Source organism: Ambystoma mexicanum, chromosome 1p (assembly GCF_040938575.1).
Source record: "Ambystoma mexicanum isolate Mex_15411 chromosome 1p, UKY_AmexF1_1, whole genome shotgun sequence".
NCBI classification, from domain to species: domain Eukaryota; kingdom Metazoa; phylum Chordata; class Amphibia; order Caudata; family Ambystomatidae; genus Ambystoma; species Ambystoma mexicanum.
The window spans coordinates 358,833,810-358,851,110 of record NC_090921.1 but is presented as its reverse complement, the minus strand read 5'-3'; the positions used below and the strand labels follow the sequence as shown (position 1 = coordinate 358,851,110).

General features: G+C 45.4%; 1 protein-coding gene across 1 annotated transcript in view; it reads right to left on the bottom strand.

The window, feature by feature from the left end:
* Positions 1-642: 642 nt before the first annotated feature.
* OCEL1 (occludin/ELL domain containing 1) overlaps positions 643-17,301 on the bottom strand; it is a 105,955-nt gene continuing 89,296 nt past the window's right edge. The window contains exon 6 of the mRNA XM_069648810.1: positions 643-15,945. Coding sequence (XP_069504911.1) covers positions 15,826-15,945 — 120 coding nt within the window. The 3' untranslated portion in view covers positions 643-15,825. The remainder of the gene's footprint in view (positions 15,946-17,301) is intronic.

Here is a 17,301-nt window from a genome sequence, read left to right as displayed (position 1 = left end):
TACTATGACTGACGGAAGTGGCAGCCAGTCACAGCGTCGCAGTGGCTGGCTGCCACTTCTGTCAGCTTGCCTGACTTCATTGCAGGCGCATCTCCCGTCGCGGCTGCAGCCACGACGGGATAATGCATCCCACGATTCCCGCCAATGTTGCTGTAGGACGGGTGCCCCGGCAGGGCCCTGGCTCAGTCCCACTTAAGCACTGTGCAAAGGTGTTAGAAAAACCACGAGAAGGGCAAGCTGAGAAACCAGGTTGTCACTTACCAAAGTGACGAACCTTTCAGATGCAAAGCGGGCCTTTTATCTGTGTACAGCGGCTGTGGTCTGCTGCTGTAAACACTTACCTCAGATTTGCAGACTTTGGCATGGGAAAGGCCTCTCACCCGTGGAGTCCTTGGGGCCACCCCTTTCCCCCCTCCAAAAACCGTGAATAGGAGGCTACTCTGTCTCTAATTTAACTTATCCGTGCATTTCAATGCCATTAGCACCCATGGAGGTGAGCCAGCCAATCATGTTGCTTGGATCAAAGTATGAATCCCATGGTCCATGCCCACATTGCAAGCAATCTGATGGCTGCTCCCCTGCCCCACCATCTTCCCCCAGCCTCCCCTTCCCTTCGGTCACTGTTCCATTCCCTCCCCAAGCTCCTACCCCACTCACCTTATTCTTTTGGCAGTGGTGGTTTGCCACTGCCGCTCCAGCCTCATGGGCACCATGGAAATGAAAGAGGGTCTCTACCAGGAGCCCTGTCTTCCAGCTCCACAGTGACCATCTTAGATAACGTTTCTTGTATGAATGAATTGGAGTGTCCCATTCATTCATACAAAATACATGCTGTCAGCACCCCGGGTTTCCTGTTTGGAAACCCTGAGTGCTAATAGCGCGCTGGAAATGGCGCCGAGGTCTATTGTTAACGCCCTCGCTGTACACGGGCTTGTAACTTGAGCTGTTACCAGCCGATGCGGCCTTCAGGATCAGGTGTTATTGCTTAAGAAAGTGCTCTAATTTAGAAGTAACCTTAGGGTGGTAGGAGGTGATGGGGGCTTTTGCATCTTAAAGCCCCCTATGCAGATGAAACAGTTGGCTATGGAAATCTACATTTTCCCTCAAGAAACTTAAATGGAGTCACAATCTGCCCTTTGAAACTGCCCAATTTATTTCCATGATACCATGGACAAAACTGGTTTTCTTTTTACAGGTTTTCCTTTGAACGGTGCATAATTACAACCTGAAAGCTTGGTTCCCTTAAACTTTACATTAAGTTGCAGAAGAAAGAGGAGAATGGCTAGCCGTACATTGCTTTGCTGTTCATTACTTGTATAGTTCTATTCTGAATGGGGAAACCACATTTTCAATAATACTACTTTTTCGTGATGCCTTTCTAACTACCAACTAGACCTCAGAAGAAATATGGTCAGTCAGCAGCCTAAATTGCAAACTTGGCTCAAATGCAAACTTCTCCACTTAAAGGTGTGATCTTAGGCAAATCACTTTCTATTACTGTAATTTTTCTGCCAAAATGGTTAGTCCAGAAAAATGTTAAGTGTCATGGGGTCACTTCAACAAGTTATTGGTAGGCACAGATACACAAAAAAACACATTTCTGAAATTAAAAAACAACCATGCACTGGGGATCCAGCTATACAATTGTTTCCAATTTAGCAAATTGTAAGTCCATACAATTGTATTTGCTGCGTTGTTACATATTTTAATGATGTTTCAATGTATCATAAAAGTAATTGATAAGGAACACAAGAGCTCAGCAAAGTTTTGCCCAAGATAACAAGTTACACCAGTGTAATCCCACCACTCCCCAACACTAATTAAACAGTAACTCAAAAGTACAACGTAATACACACCTTCACTGAGTGATGCAACTAAAAGGAAGTGCTCACCTGTCACACAATGACAAAACACAGCCAACTAAGGAGCGGCCATCTCTATTGGGGAAAATACACATATCTACACTATTTAAAACCATTACAAAGGGTAAACCAAAGTGAACCTTGGCTGTTCCTTTTTCTAATACCATATGACCTCAATGTGGGGGGTTCCTAGTGCTTTGTACCCTTTTTGAGGGTGGTGGGTGTGGTTATGCAAATATAACAATTTAGGGAGGGCGGGTGTGTGAAATTAGACCCGCCCTTCAAAAAGCACACGTGACCCTCGAGCCCACTCTAAAAAGTTGCCAGTTATGTAACATAAGAAAAACAGATAGAGGGAAGGGGAGCGTTCTAGGGTTAAGGCTAAGCTCGATACATGGACTGGGACTGTTGGTGACCTTGGCCCAACATCACCAGAAAGAGGCCATCCAACAAGCAGGCACGTTCCTGGTTCCCGGGGCTCACTCTATAATTAAGGCCTTCATTAAGACAGCTTTAGGATTTGCAATAATAATAATAGTTCACAAAGGTCCATAAAGATTCCTTTAAGACCTGTAACCCTAGCGGGTAGAGACCGGCATGTACTCTGACGTGTTCAACTGGCCATAACTCACTGCAGTGTCCACAACACTCTCACCCTTTAAGAGATATCATCCAGAAGGGAAATTCACTGCATTCGAATTTCTTTATCTATCAAAATTCAGAGCACATAGAAACGTGCTAAATAGCACCAGAAAAGTGGAAGAAATAAACTAACTACAATTAATAGAATCAGCGATGATTTTAGCTGGAACCTTCATTATCCTCCATGTGGTGCACCCACTGTGTGTATTAATAGCCTGTGTTCTATATGTTGCATCCATATTAGTCTGGTTCTGGGCACTGGCACCCTATTAACACACGGTTTTTTTTGTATAAAAGCGCGTAATACTAAAGAGGTTTCTAAGTGCGGACCCGGGATTCGAACCTGGGTTGTTCTGTAAGACGAGCGCGTTGCCACTGAGCTATACTTCCTCTGTCAATAGTGTTTATGCTCAGATTGTGTTTTCAGCTCTAGCAATTGACACACTTTGTCATCTGTTAAAACGTCTTCATATCCATCAGTTCTGTTATCTTCCGAATTTTTCAGCACTAAGATGCGAGCTGAATGCCTGTAAAGTCAATTACAAGTGCTGTTTAAATCTACAGTGTTTGAGTTTTTAGCTGTTTAAATTTGACATAAAGTTTAGTGCTTCCTTTTGGGCAAAATTATACATCATGCGAAACAAATGTCCAGTTTACGGAGCAGGGAATGCGTGCAAATAATACAAAAATTGTCCGAAACCAATGTGCGTTATTTCATGTCACCAGGCCTGCCACTGTGCGACCTTTGCCATTCCAGGTGCCTCTTGACGCGGAGGGTGAGGCTGTGATAGATTTAGGGAGAGCAGAGAGGTAATACATGAGAGGTTGCTGATAGATTGGCAGTGCAAGGCACGCTGTGTATCACCATTTCCCATGTGCAGGTACCCCGCGTGCTCCACATTAGGAGTTTGCTAGGTGTTAGTTTTCTTTTATATTTTAAATTTGGCAAGTGCAAAACTGTGCAGTACGTCGGATACATTTGAATTTAACTCGACCATTCGACAATGGCAGTGATGGGCTCTCTAGCTATTGAGTAAGCCATTTATTACAGCCATCAGTATCGCTCTGAAGAATCAAACATCCAATCCATTGTTTTTAGTTCAGAGACCAAGGGTACGCGGGCAAATAGCAATGTTGGCTTTCTGCGACTTCATTCCTACTATTAGGGGAGAGCTTTGCAGCATTCCCCCTATAGGACGCCCCTTCCAACCCCTCTGACGTATGACTGTAATGGTCTGTAAAATATAGCGTTGCATTTGACAATCCCACTCCCATTCAAATCAATTTCAGGATACTGTCAGCCAGTATGCTTTCTAGTCTAAAAACTACATTTCCCAGAGTGGCGATGCACTTCTTTGTCTCCAGCCTTGCAGGCCCGGGAAATTTGGATGGCACAGAATACCTTTGGCTGATGGGTGATAGCCTTAGTTTGAACACAAGCGGGGCTGGTGATCATTAGTCGGCTCTCTTCAGTCTTCATTGATGCAGTGTCCACATTGTGCTGGCTATCCTGTTCCTGGTTACTAATACTATCTTCCTGGTTCCTGAATTTTGATGTTGCTATAGTTTTCAGTATTTTTCTGTGTACTTGGCTTCTTCTTTTTAGAATCCTTCCTGTTTCATGTTTGAAATAGGTTCCTGAAAGTGCACACGTTCATTGCACCCCCATTCCTTAGCAGCACCGTTTTGCTGAGTGCTATGGTGCTCTGGCGTAGCTTCTCTACTGCCCGCCCATTTAAGGCCGCACTTTATAAAAGGCTGCCTTCTTTGACTGCCTCTGAGTGACCTGGAATGGGCCAGGAATAGGAATTGATTGGGTGTTTCGCCAAACACACCTTGCTATGCCTTGTGTTTCTCGTCCCCAGCCTTGTCTCTACCCTCTATGCTATGTACTCCCTTCCATTTTCCCCAGAACCCCGTACTTCGCGAAAAACCTATGTAATCTGGCGCTTAGACTTCTGTCTTCTGGGCATGCTCTGCTCTCTGCGGCTCTCCTTTTCCATTGTATGCTTCTGTGAGAAGTGTTTCCCAGGTGGACTCTTTTTGAGGCAGTCAGGAAACATTGTCCCAAGCCCCACAATGCTAGCTAGCATTGTACTGCAGTCAACCCTTTTCATGACCTTGCGGTGCTTGGAGGTGGCCCCTATTTCTACTTCTAGTCCCCCTTTGTTTCCTTTCCTTATATGAGTAGGGTGAAATTTGTAGAGTTTGATTTTATTGTTCCTGCTTCCAATTTTTCCATCCCATCCTAGGCTATGTTAGTTGCTTTTTTCAGCCGTGTTCCCATACTCCCCTCTTCATTAATGAGCATTGTGGCAGAATCCCATCTGTGATGGTGTAAAAGCTTTACCTACTTATACTTTTTATTAATAAAAAGATTCTGATAATTCTGACTTTTAATTAGATCATAATGCTCCATGCCAACATCATAGTGTACTCATGTAACTTTGTTAAGAAAGTCTCCTTACATATCCAGTAAAAGTCCTGCAGTTACAGCAGTGCAGGTTCAAAGGTCACATGTGCTTTCCTGACAGTTGCTGGAACACAAAGTTCAAATGGGCAGAGGTAGGTTTTTAATCGTCTTCACTTTTGACTCAAAACATCATAATTGTGTACTCTAGACAGCCTGGAGGCATGTTAAACTCTATAAATAATCAATTTCTGGTTATGACATGGTGACTACTAGGATCACACGATTATACTGTCAGAATCCGAGTCCTCGGATTCGTGACTGACCTGTTTGCTTCTTGTGGATTTCTTCTTGGAGTTCGCGGGTTTCTTTTTCCTAGACGAGCGTGCCTTATAAAGGTAAGCTCTGGAGTCTTCTGAATCCAGTCTGCTGGGCTTCGGTGAGCGCGCAGGCCAGTGACTCCCGGTCGTCGTGGCGCCAGGGCTCGGGATACGTTCAATGTTCCAGGAAGGGTCCGGGACGGAACCAGTATAGGGAAGACAGGTTAACTAGGTTCCGAATAGAGCACGTGAAAGGAATAGGAAGGGGGAACCAGGAAGGAAGAATGGATGGTTACCAGGTTTCGCGAAGAAAAGGGGGCTAGGTATTAGAACCCAACTTGCCGGGCGAGGTGCAGGCAAGCAAAGCGTTGAGACGCGTGGAGGCGCGGGGGCGTGTCTGTTTTCAAGGGAGCATGTGATCCACACAGAGGACTAGACCACTCCGGAGACATGGCGTCGACCATGTTGAAGGTGAACGGAGTAGTGGTTATTGACTGAGGGACCAGGTAGACAAAAAGGGTCAATATTGCTGATTCATGACAGCATGCCTCCTCCTAAACTCCAATCCACCCAGCTTGCCTGAATGAAAGGGTTGCAATAGGCGTGGTGCATTCATATTGGAGACTGGTCGTTCGCTAGGTGGATAGCCCTTTCATTCCACCAAATATTGGACAACCTCTTCTGTATCTGGAATCACAGATCCGGGACACTTCAAACTCGATTTGGCTATCAACAAGAAGTGGAGGAGGTTGAGGACTTGGCTTGGTTGACTGGTGGAAGGGTTTCAGCAGTGACGTATGAAAAACAGGGTGGATCTTTTTCCAAGTGGGTTGAACAATAGTTGAGAACGAAGGGATGAATTTCCTGTAGAAATTAGCAAGCCCTAGGAGTGACTGCACCTGTTTCACCGTGGTTGGGGCCGGCCAAGAAAGGATTGCTTCCACTTTAGATGGATCCATGGCTACCCCTTGAGGACTTAATACAAACCCTAAGTACTTGACTGTGGATACGTGGAAAATACACTTCTCGGGTTTGGCCAACAGATGGTGTTCGCACAATCGTTGTAGGACCATAGAGACGTGTTTCTGATGCAAGGCCAGGTCTTGTGAATGAATCAAGATATCATCTAAGTAGACGATAACGAAAAGAAACAACATGTCAGAAAAAACCCGATCCATGAAGCCCTGGAATTTGGCAGGAGCATTTGCTAAGCCGAATGGCATCACCAGATATTCACAGTGACCAAAGGGGGTCCGAAAGGCCGTCTTCCATTCGTCGCCTTCCTTTATGGGAATCAGATGGTAAGCCCCTCTTAAATTTAGCTTAGTGAAGATCACGGCTCCATGTAGGGCCTCCAGGATGTCCGAAATGAAAGGCAAGGGGTATCTGTCTTTCAAGGTACATTTATTCAAACCCCGGTAGTCCAGGAATGATGGAGTTCCTTAGTATCCTTTTTCGGTACAAAAAATAAAGATGCTCCGGATGGGGACTTGGATGGACGAATGGTTCCGTTGGAGAGGTTGGTGTCTAGATACTCTCGCAAGGCAACTTTCTCAGGTTCTGATAGAATAAACATTCTTCCAAATGGAATAATTGCATTCTCTTCTGTGTCAATTGCACAATCTTCAGGATGATGAGGAGGGAGTGATTGAACAATGGCAGAAGAAAATACATCTGCAAATTGATGGTACACCTTGGGTACCTGGGTGAATGCAGAGACCGTGAGGTGTTGTGGTTGAGGAAGCTTCACTCCGGCAGACTGTTTGGGTTCCCCAGATAGACAATGAGTGAGACAGAACTCGGAACCCAAGAACAAGGATCCAGCTGCCCAGTTGATATACAGATTATGTTTCTGCAACCATGGCATGCCAAGCACTATGGGATAGTGAGCTGCTCTGATTATGTCAAAACACAATATTTCTTGGTGATTGTGAATAGAGAGCATACGCTCAGAAGTTTGTTGCATTATGGGACCGGAGGATAAAAGTTTCCCGGTGATTCCTTCCACTGCCTGGAAGACTTCCTTGGCTTCTCTGGGAATATGATGTCTCTGTGCCCATTCGCATCCAAAAAGTGACCCATGGCACTACAATCCATCAGGGCTAGTATAGAATGTATTTCTTTGTTGTGTGTTGAAAGGTTCACTTGGAGTAGCACCAAGGTACTGCTTAAAGGACAGTCTTGTGAAGGTGAAATGTCGGAGCAAGATTCCTTTTCCTGAAACTGGGCTCCCTTCAGGATCGGGAGCTGGCGTTTCCCGAGCATCATGGAGGGGCAATCGGGCAATTACGCACTAAATGTTTATCCGATGCACAGTACATGCAAAGACCGCAAGATCCTTCGTGTTCTTTCCTGGGTAGAGATGGGGCCTCTCAAGGACCCAAGCTGCATGGGTTCAGGTTCAGATTGACCTTCGATTGAGGTTTCCTGTTCCCCGGGACTGTTATATTCAGGCAGAGGTTTGGGTGGCAGGTTCTGCGTCTTCTTCTCTGGCTTTCTCTCTTGTATTCTGAAATCTATCTGCAAGGACAGATCCAAGAGGGCCTGATAGGAGGCTGTGCGGGCTACTCTGGCTAATTCATCCTTGACTTCTTCGCTTAATCCGCATCTGAACAAGGTAAAATAGGCTTCTGGGGTCCAGTTAGCATCCTTAGCCAACTGTTTGAAACGGGTAACATATGTCAACATATCTTGATTTCCCTGCCGGAATTCTAACAATCTTTCCTGGGTGGAATACACCTGTTCGGGGTGGTCGAACATGACCTTGAGGGCAGAAACAAATTCATCATAATTGTCAAGTATCGAATCCCCAGCGGAAACTAAAGGAATAGCCTAGGCCAGTGCGTTGCCGGATAGATGAGAGATCATGAACCCCACCTTGGCTCTGGGGGAAGAGAAGTAGTATGGTTTAAAGGTTAAATGAACCAAGCAATAGTCCAGGAAGGAGCGCAAGGTTTTCAGATTCCCATCATACTTGTCCACAATGCCTCCAACCGATGAACTTTCCTGATATGCTGTGTCTCTGGATAAAACAAGCTGTTTAAAGGCAGCATTTTCAGCCTTAAGATTCTGCAATTCAGTAGTGAGTTCCTGCATACCTCTCATTAGGTCTTGAACGGCTGCCTCCATGGCGTAAACAGTTGTAGTCTGTTGGCGTCTCAAACTGTCAGAATACGAGTCCTCGGATTCGTGACTCACCTGTTTGCTTCTTGTGGATTTCGTCTTGGAGTTCGCAGGTTTCTTTTTCCTGGACGAGCATGCCTTATAAAGGTAAGCTCTAGAGTCTTCTAAATCCAGTCTGCTGGTGTTCGGTGAGCGCTCAGGTCAGTGACTCCTGGTCGCGGCAGCGCCGGGGCTTGGGATACGTTCACTGTTCCAGGAAGGGTCCGGGACAGAACCAGGATAGGGAAGACAGGGTAACTAGGTTCCGAATAGAGCACATGAAAGGAATAGGAAGGGGGAACCAGGAAGGAAGGATGGATGGTTACCAGGATTCGCGAAGAAAAGGGGGCTAGGTATTAGAACACAACTTGCCGGGTGAGGCGCAGGCAAGCAAAGCGTTGAGACGCGCAGGGGCGTGTCTGTTTTCAAGGGAGCATGTGATCCACTCAGAGGACTAGACCGTGCCAGAGACATGGCGTTGGCCATGTTGAAGGTGAACGGAGTAGTGGTTATTGACTGAGGGACCAGGCAGACCAAAAGGGTCGATATCGCCGATTCATGACATATACAGCCACAGCATTTGGCTGTCATATTTGTGTCAGCTTGGTAAGCATTGCTTCAGCTCTGACAAGGCTGATAGGTGTTAGTTATAAAACCTGGGTGTCTCCACAACAGACATGTCAGACATTTCCCCAAGAAGCTGCTTTGTTGACCCCACCCCTCCACTGAACATATGGTCCTTAATCAGTAACATGTCATGCAAAGGATGATATGCATAGTAAATCTTACACCAAATAATCACACCAACTCAGGAAGTTGGCAAAGTCCCAGTCGACTGTTTCAGTATCAACTGTCTAAAACAGGGAGTTACAACGGACATTGGCTAAGCTCTTAATACATTTACCTAAAAACACACTTATGTACTCAAATTTCAACATAAGTAACGTCATGCTACGTGGCAAATAAGAAAAACCTACGAGGGATTGTGGATGGTTCAAGGGGAACTTCTAAGTATACTTTTTATACGGGGTCAGGTTGTGATAGGACATCTACTGTCAGGTGGACAACTTAAGTCTGCCTCTAGGGCAAGCCATCCTCAACACTTATTAAGTACACAGAATACTGTTGGCTCTTAAACTATAATGCCCTTCATTATACGGCCCTCTATAACTGGATGGCATGCTCGTGCCATGTCTGGAACATTCGGCTCCTTAATAGCACGTATGCTCACACCCAGGTGCCGGGAGGTGGACTTGACTTTGCTTTCCGAACCCAATTAGCACTGCATCTCTTATCGCCCATGCCTTCTGCCATGAGGATTTGTCTTTGAACTTGGCCTTGTAATGTATTCTTGTCTCTGGGTATATAAGGGAGTACGGGCGCATGCTTATCACAGTTCCAGTCTGGATGCCCAACTACTATTTAAATCCTTAGTACACATGACATGATACCACAATTCGGACCATTTTTCAGCAATTAATTGACTTGAATTAATAAACTTGGCACTCATGTTGTTCTTTCTTTGCACTCTCACAAGGGATGATTCCGCGTCTCACGGTTTCTGTTGTTCAAGGATAGATAACCAGACTTGGCTTGCTCCAGCTATGATACCAGGCCAAACAGCTTCACACTTCAAGTCCGATATCTCCAGCTAATTCTTTGCTGCGACACACAATGCTCGATCCTTCTTTCTCCGTGGGTTTGAACTTACTAAAATTTATGAAACCGATGTTGAGACACTATACAATGGCCGCTTCACCTGCAGTCTATGACTACGTATATGTAGCTTCTATGAATACTTAATCTACTTGCATTGCTGTGTCTGTACAGTTATTAAACGACTTGCATTTTCTGCAGGGCTTCTTCACACGTGCAATCTTTACTTCGCATATGAAAGTTTACTTGATTCTTTCATTTGTCATCAGTTTCTATAAGGTCCATACGTCTCCTTCTTCTCATCTTTTCAGTGCATCACTCTCACGTCTTGTGACATCACCAGCTTCTTTTTATCTTGTTTCCATATTCCTTCGTGGACCTCTTCCAAGAGGTTGTCATCTGTTTCGGTATACATCTGGTATGGATTTCTTAATGGATACCTTTTCTCGAACACTCGTTGCGGAATGGACAAATCTACTGATCGAGCATGGTGCAGTTTCAGGCTTCCAACAGGAGGTAGGGGATGGGACTTCCTGCAGAAGCATTCGGCTGCTCCTCTACACCACCCTGTGGAAGTTTGACGCCTTCCTCCCAGGGCACAGGAATACACCCCAGGAGGTGCCCTATGAACTGGCAGTTCAAATGCAGTCCTGACATAACAAATCCACTCTTACATCTGGATGTTGATCACTGGAGTCCTTTTTAAGTGAGCAGACATGGGAAGGGGGTGAAGTTAATAGCCCACGGAAGAGGGCATGCCATGAGAGGGGTTTCAACATCTTAGTTTCTGCTAGGGCTCCCCACACCTCCTGCCCTTCCCAACTTTCTGCAGACAAAGTGCTTTGGGTATGTCAGAAGTCCCAGGACACTTGTTACAGCAGCCTGGCTTGAACCCTGAACAACAGTTTTGCTTTGGACCAATGCTATGTACTATGTACTACTTTACCTTTATGAAAGATGGAAACCCTTCTCCTAGTTGATTCATCTTTTGATTCTCAGAAGAAAGATTTTTCAGGAACTCTGTTGGGAATACAGTTTATTTCAAACAGAGTTCCAGAAAATCCTTCTTCTTCCATCCAATTGGCACATTTTGGGTTAAACTGCTGTGTGGACAAGGCCTACTGCAACTGAAACACTGGTACCCATCACCCTCACCTGCCACTGGTGGTGACAGAACCCCTGCAAGTTCTCTTCGCAAACCACCTTCTTTCGAAAGGGCAAAATAAATGACTTACCTTACCCCTGGAGACCATGGAATTGTATACACGCATTTCGCCGAATGAAATGTCATCGTGGGACATTTCATCGCAGGAATTCTCATCGCCAGAAACCCTTTTTTAAAAAAAATATTTTTTGGGGGGTGTTTTGTGCGGATTGGGGTATGATTATTAAAGTAGGGGGGCGGCCTGGGGGGGTGGTCTGGGGATGAGATTTCGGCGATGAAATGTCCCACGATGACATTTCATTCGGCGAAATCACGTAGAACCCATGGAATGGGCCTCCCAGCAACCCAGGAACTGCCCTGGGCCTTAGTTCCCACCTCAACCTGCTTTGACTACACTGACCTAGACATTGCCTATCTGTCCCAAACTTCTTTATGCCATGTGTGTTGCTGCTTGGACTGCACCACATATTGGTGCCATTCGACCAGCTAACCAACCCAAAGTTGAATCGCCACCTAGGGAAGTTTCTGGAAGCCTAGCTCAATACCGTTGATGCAGCAGAACAAGAACTGAAGGTATTTGAAGAGATTATGTAACCCTAGTCTGCCTTAAAAGACCGTAGTGACTTTTAAATCTCCCTTGTTGCCTTCTAATGGACATATCCTTAACAATTGACATGTGCTGCTCAAATCATTTGCCTGCCACCTTGTCTTCACTCAAAGTGCCCCATTATGTTCAAAGTCTGCATTCTCTGTGCTTCCTTTACAGGGGTAAGTCTTTAGTGTTTTAATTATATTTGAGTCCTTTTTTATTAGAGTTCCTGTTCTTCTAGAACCTTGATTGGACATTCTTTTATTTTGGTAGCACCCTACTATTGTTGTTTGTGATGCAACTGTATCAGCTCACATCACTCCAGGAAATATAGCCTGCCCACGACTTGCATTACCCAAGGAGGTAAAGAAGGTATACCAGTTTTACCATTATGATTGGGATCACTAATGGTTTAGTGGTGGTGTGGAGCAGAGTAGGTGGTTCTGCCACCATGCATCCTTGTGTGCTTGCAGAGAAATAGACTTTTCATCACAAGCAGGACCTGCTGTTGTTTCTGCTTCCCAGCAGCTGTAGGAAGTACTGCAATATAGATGATCCCCTTTGCCCTTACATACACTACCTCTGCTTGCTCATTGTTTAGTGTCATTGGGCCTCAGTACGACTACTGCGGTAGCCGTGTCGGTAATTACCGGCATGGCTGCCGCCGGAGTCACAAAATTACCGGCACCCGGCATTGGGGATCTACTGGGGCATTACAGCCCCGGCGGACCTGGTAATACCCCTTTGCCAGGTGCCGGCAATAATTACTCCCCATTCCCATTTGAGCTCCATAGGGCTCAATGGGAATGGGGAGGTCGGATGCGCCGGCACCATTCATGAATGGTGCCGGCGCATCCGTCAAGTTCTGCTTGTGGGTGCCGTGCCGCCTGCCAGGTTAGACCTGGCGTGCTGAAAGGCTCCCGCAAGCAGAACTCGTCGTTTGCCTGTCAGGTAACAACGGTACCGGCAGCTTACCGGTACCGTTGTTACCAGAACGGCAAACTTGTAATGAGGCACATTGTGTACTAAGGTTTTCACCCTTTATTGTTACTGCCTTTTATGGTCCGGGGTGATTGACAGCGTTTGTGGGATTTCTGGCATTCTAGGTGGTCCTTGTGAGTATTGTCTTTATGTTACCCAATACTGTGTAACCTAAACCTATTGTCTTTAGTTTAGCAAGTCATGTCTATTTCACAGACACTGTTATGACTTGTCCTATAAGAAGTCCTAGCATTTCCCTGCAATCATAAAGCCCCAGGAACCTTTCCATGTGTTTGTCTCTTCATATCTTACTCCCCCTCCAATTATCCTCTCCCCTTTTCCCCTTTTCTTTTCCCCAACAGACCATGGCCTGGTTCACTCCAGAAAGGGGCATAACACGCCATTATCGGGGCAGGCCTTGGTGCTGCAAAACCATTATGGTGGCGATGGCTCAGCATAAAAGCGTATTAACATAACTTATGTCACAGATGGCCTCAAGAATACACCAACTCTGAAAGGTTGTTCAAGGGCTTTCCTTGGTACGATTAGAAGCCATGTCTGGTCTTGGGCCCATTAACTGCACCAGTATCCTCCGTTTGGTATTCCCCTTTAACAGAATATTGCTGTCTGGCTTAGTGTTTCTCAAGTGGATAGAGACAAGTAAATCAATAGAAATGAAAACGTTCCTCATTTTGGTGCCTAGCCCAGACAATCCCCAAATACGTCACCACTGGCAGGTAACATTAAGAACTCAGCTTATGATTCTTTCTAGCTGCACTTAACATTGCAAACTAGTTTAACATGTGGTTAAAAAACAGAACAAGTTAGATCCTTTAGGTTCGGAACAAAACAACCCAATTCGAATTTGAAAAGGGACGCACTTTGCTCTTATTTGCTGTTTTTTGAATCAGCAGCTCAGGGTCGTGCACTACCAGCCTGCATTCTCAGCCACTACAGTGCCTTACTCCAGTGACTAGGAACCCTGACAGGTAATAATGTAGCAATCGTTATAAGAGTGCTGAGATTGGCCTGTGAGGCATCAATGCAATTAGGCAGAAGCAATATATTTAAACATACAGAACCTGGCAAAGAAGGGCATTTCAGTGCCAAATCTCTGCCTCTTGCATTACTTTCCTTCCCTAAAGCTCTACACGGGGTATGCACAAGCAGACACAGCAAGGGCTTAGGGCCACTGCGAGAAGTCACCCTACACTCGTTACCCCTCAATACAATCTATCATTGGTTACTGATTAATGATGGCAACCCCATGATTGTCCTCTTTGTACTTAGCAAATGGTCTTTGCTGGCATATTTCTAGTGTCATCTGCTGATACCTTCTTGTATGGGCTTGGGAGTGTGCGTGCACAGCCTGTAATGGCATTGCACTGGTAGCACCAGTGCACGCTGGCATGTGTATGGTGTTGCCAGAGAATAATACTATCTGCTGATTTTGATTAAAGAAATGTGCTGCCATTGGTTTGGTGGTGCTGGTGAGTGATCGCGCTCTACTGCCATTAGTGGTATCGGTAAATGATCTCTGATGCCTATTGAGTAGCTACTGCTGGCATCAGTCTGGTGGTGCCAGTGCGTGATCTCTACTGGCATGTGTCTTCATCGTCGGGAAGAGCTCTGCTGGGATTGGCCTTATAGTTTTGGTGAACAATCTTAGCTGGCATGGGCCTGGAGGGTTCAGAGCATCAGATGTAGCATGGCTCTGGTGGTGCCAGTGAATCTTCACTGGCACATTGGTTTAGTGGTATCAGTGGCGATCTTTGTTGACATGGAACTGGACGTATCGGCAGATGCTCTCTCTGCTGGCATGTGTCTGGTGGTATCCGTATATGATCTCCGGGGTCTCCGCTGACGTAAGTGTGGATCGTGCCAGTGAACGTTGTCTGTGTCATTTCGTCTTATGGTGGCAGTGAATACTCGCTGCTGGTATGTGTCTGGTGTTGCAGGTGAATAAAGACCGTCTGCATGTTTTTGCTGTTTTCTGACGAATAAGAGGCTGGCATGTTCGCTGACTATGGTGAACAAACTCTCCTGGCATAGGTCTGGTAGTTAGGGATGGCATAGTGATCTTTGGTATGGTGTTGCCAGTGATAGATCTCTGGATCATTGAACGATCTCCGATGACATCGATCTAGTGATTCCAGCAAGTGATGTCTGCTAGGTTGGGTCTACTGGTGCCAGAGAACAATCGTTGCTGTCACGCGATTGGACCCGGTGGAGCATCATGCTGGAATGGAGTCAGGTGGTGCTGCTAAAGGATTTCTACCTGCAAGTGTTTAAGTGCCTGGTGAATATGTTTTGCTTGCATCAGTCTGCTGTTGCCAGTGAATTATTATTACTGGAATATTTGTAATGCTGTGGATAAATGGAATGGGTGAAATGCTTATATGGAAAGGCCCAGTTCTGCTGGTTTAAATAAACGGGAGGAGTCCTCGATCCTGTTTACCTCTCGGTGAGTGATCTCTGGTGGCATGATTATGATGATGTCCATGCATTTTCCCAGATGAAATGGGCCTGGTCATGGCAAAGCATTGGGCCCATTGGCTCGCTTTCTTACAGCTGAATATCCAGAACCACACAGATTCCTTATTCGACCCCTAGTTGAACTTCTGAAGCAGCTGGTTTACAGTGTACATGTCCCATTTTACAATTAGGTGTAGTTCTGGAGTGGCCAGTTTCAGAAGAACCCAAATCCCTTATTTGTAGGACTCCTAGTATGGTATATTCTTGAATGATCTGTTGTAGTTCTGGATCATCTAGCATACATGAATACAAGCCCCCCTTTGAATCCCAGTCATAGTGCTATAGTAGCTAGCTCAGAAGTGCAAGATCCTCTCATTTAGTGCATAGACATAGTTCCAGAGCAGAAAACTAGAAGTACACAGACTTCTAACCTGCTGTAAAGTCATAGTTCTGAAGGCACTTGCTCAAAAGCACAAAGACTGCTAGTTTGCCACCTGCCTATTATCCTGGAAAGGTTGGATCAGAAGTGTACTGATTTCTTATTCGCAGCCTGGTCATAGTTCTTAGAGGTACACAGATCCCTCGTTTGCCGCCTGGTCATAGTCCTGTATCTGTGTCTTGATGTGCGAGAGTTTCTTTTTCAGGTAATCGCAGCGGTCTTTCTTTTCCAGGAAGGCAGGATCCTGTAGACAAAAGAGCCAGACACATCAGCACCCATTTCGAGGGGTAAATTGTTGAAGATGAGGAATACAATGATTTGAAAATCTAATGGTCGCATCATTTAAAGAATTTAAAGAATGATCGTAAAGGAGATCTTTCCTCCAAACTATACAAGAAAGACCAAAAGCAGCAATGGGACCATTCAATTCTTTATTAAAGCATTATCATGAGATGTCTGACATGCTCTCCCAAACAGGACAGCTTGTTTATTTGCGCTGCACATGCTATTTGCCATAGAGGTAGATGGTGGAGATGGGATAAGGAGAGAGGATTGCATTGAAACAGGCATAGGAGGATGTTTCAAATCTAGCATATATGTCTATGGTAGTATTTACTCGAGGCCTCCAAGACAGCATTGACTCTTTGTGAAGTGGTATGAAATATTTCCTGCTTGTGAGATTGTATGGTTGGTGCTTCTACTCCTCACAGTGCCCTAACCAGTCTTCACTGATGCTGATGTTGTTAAAAGTATCCCCTCAGCAAGTAGTTACAGGTTGTGGTGCCATAAACAGGGCTTACTCTTTTTTATGTGGTAGGCTGTTGTTCAGGTGGCCCCAAGGTCCCAGAGAGACACATAGTAATTGGTGTCAATCAAAACCAGACTCAATGACGGCGTAGACAAAGTGCACGGCACAACCCAACTTTATTCACATTGAAACAAAGGTCGGGACACCATACAAGCATTGAAATCTCGTTGCTCTCAACATGCTTAGCCAAAACAATTGCTTAAGTATTACAAACCCGTCATCACTGATGTCATACCATAATCCTAGCGTATAAAACCTATGGGGAACGGGGATAGGTTAGTGGCTTTGGCTACATATAGATTCCAAACAGGTTACACAGTGCAATGGGTTACAAGTATCTGACGGCTCCACCAGGAACCACCCCTATATTGATAAAAGGTTAAACTACATCATCTTCATGGCATGGTGTTGGTTGGAATACTATCTGATGAGCAGCACATCTGTAAGGATTTTGATAGGCTGGCGCATGGCTTACCAATCTTGGACTGTTGACAGATCATGAAGATATGAGCCTTACAGAGTAGGGAGAGAGAGGCCCATGGAACTTTCTTCCTTCATCTAAAAGTTACCATCCCTCATTCTCAGGCCATAAGATCGGGCAATCCCTTTGTACTTGGCCTTGTGTGGCACCTCTTCTCTATGTGCGCATTTAGGTAATACAGCACGTGTCCTATCTGTTCTTGCTTCTAACGAATGGCACGTGTTCTCCAATTATGGGCCAAATGTGATGGCACCGTGTTTGGAACAGATTTACCTTCTATTTATTAGGATTTGAGCTAATATTAATGTGTG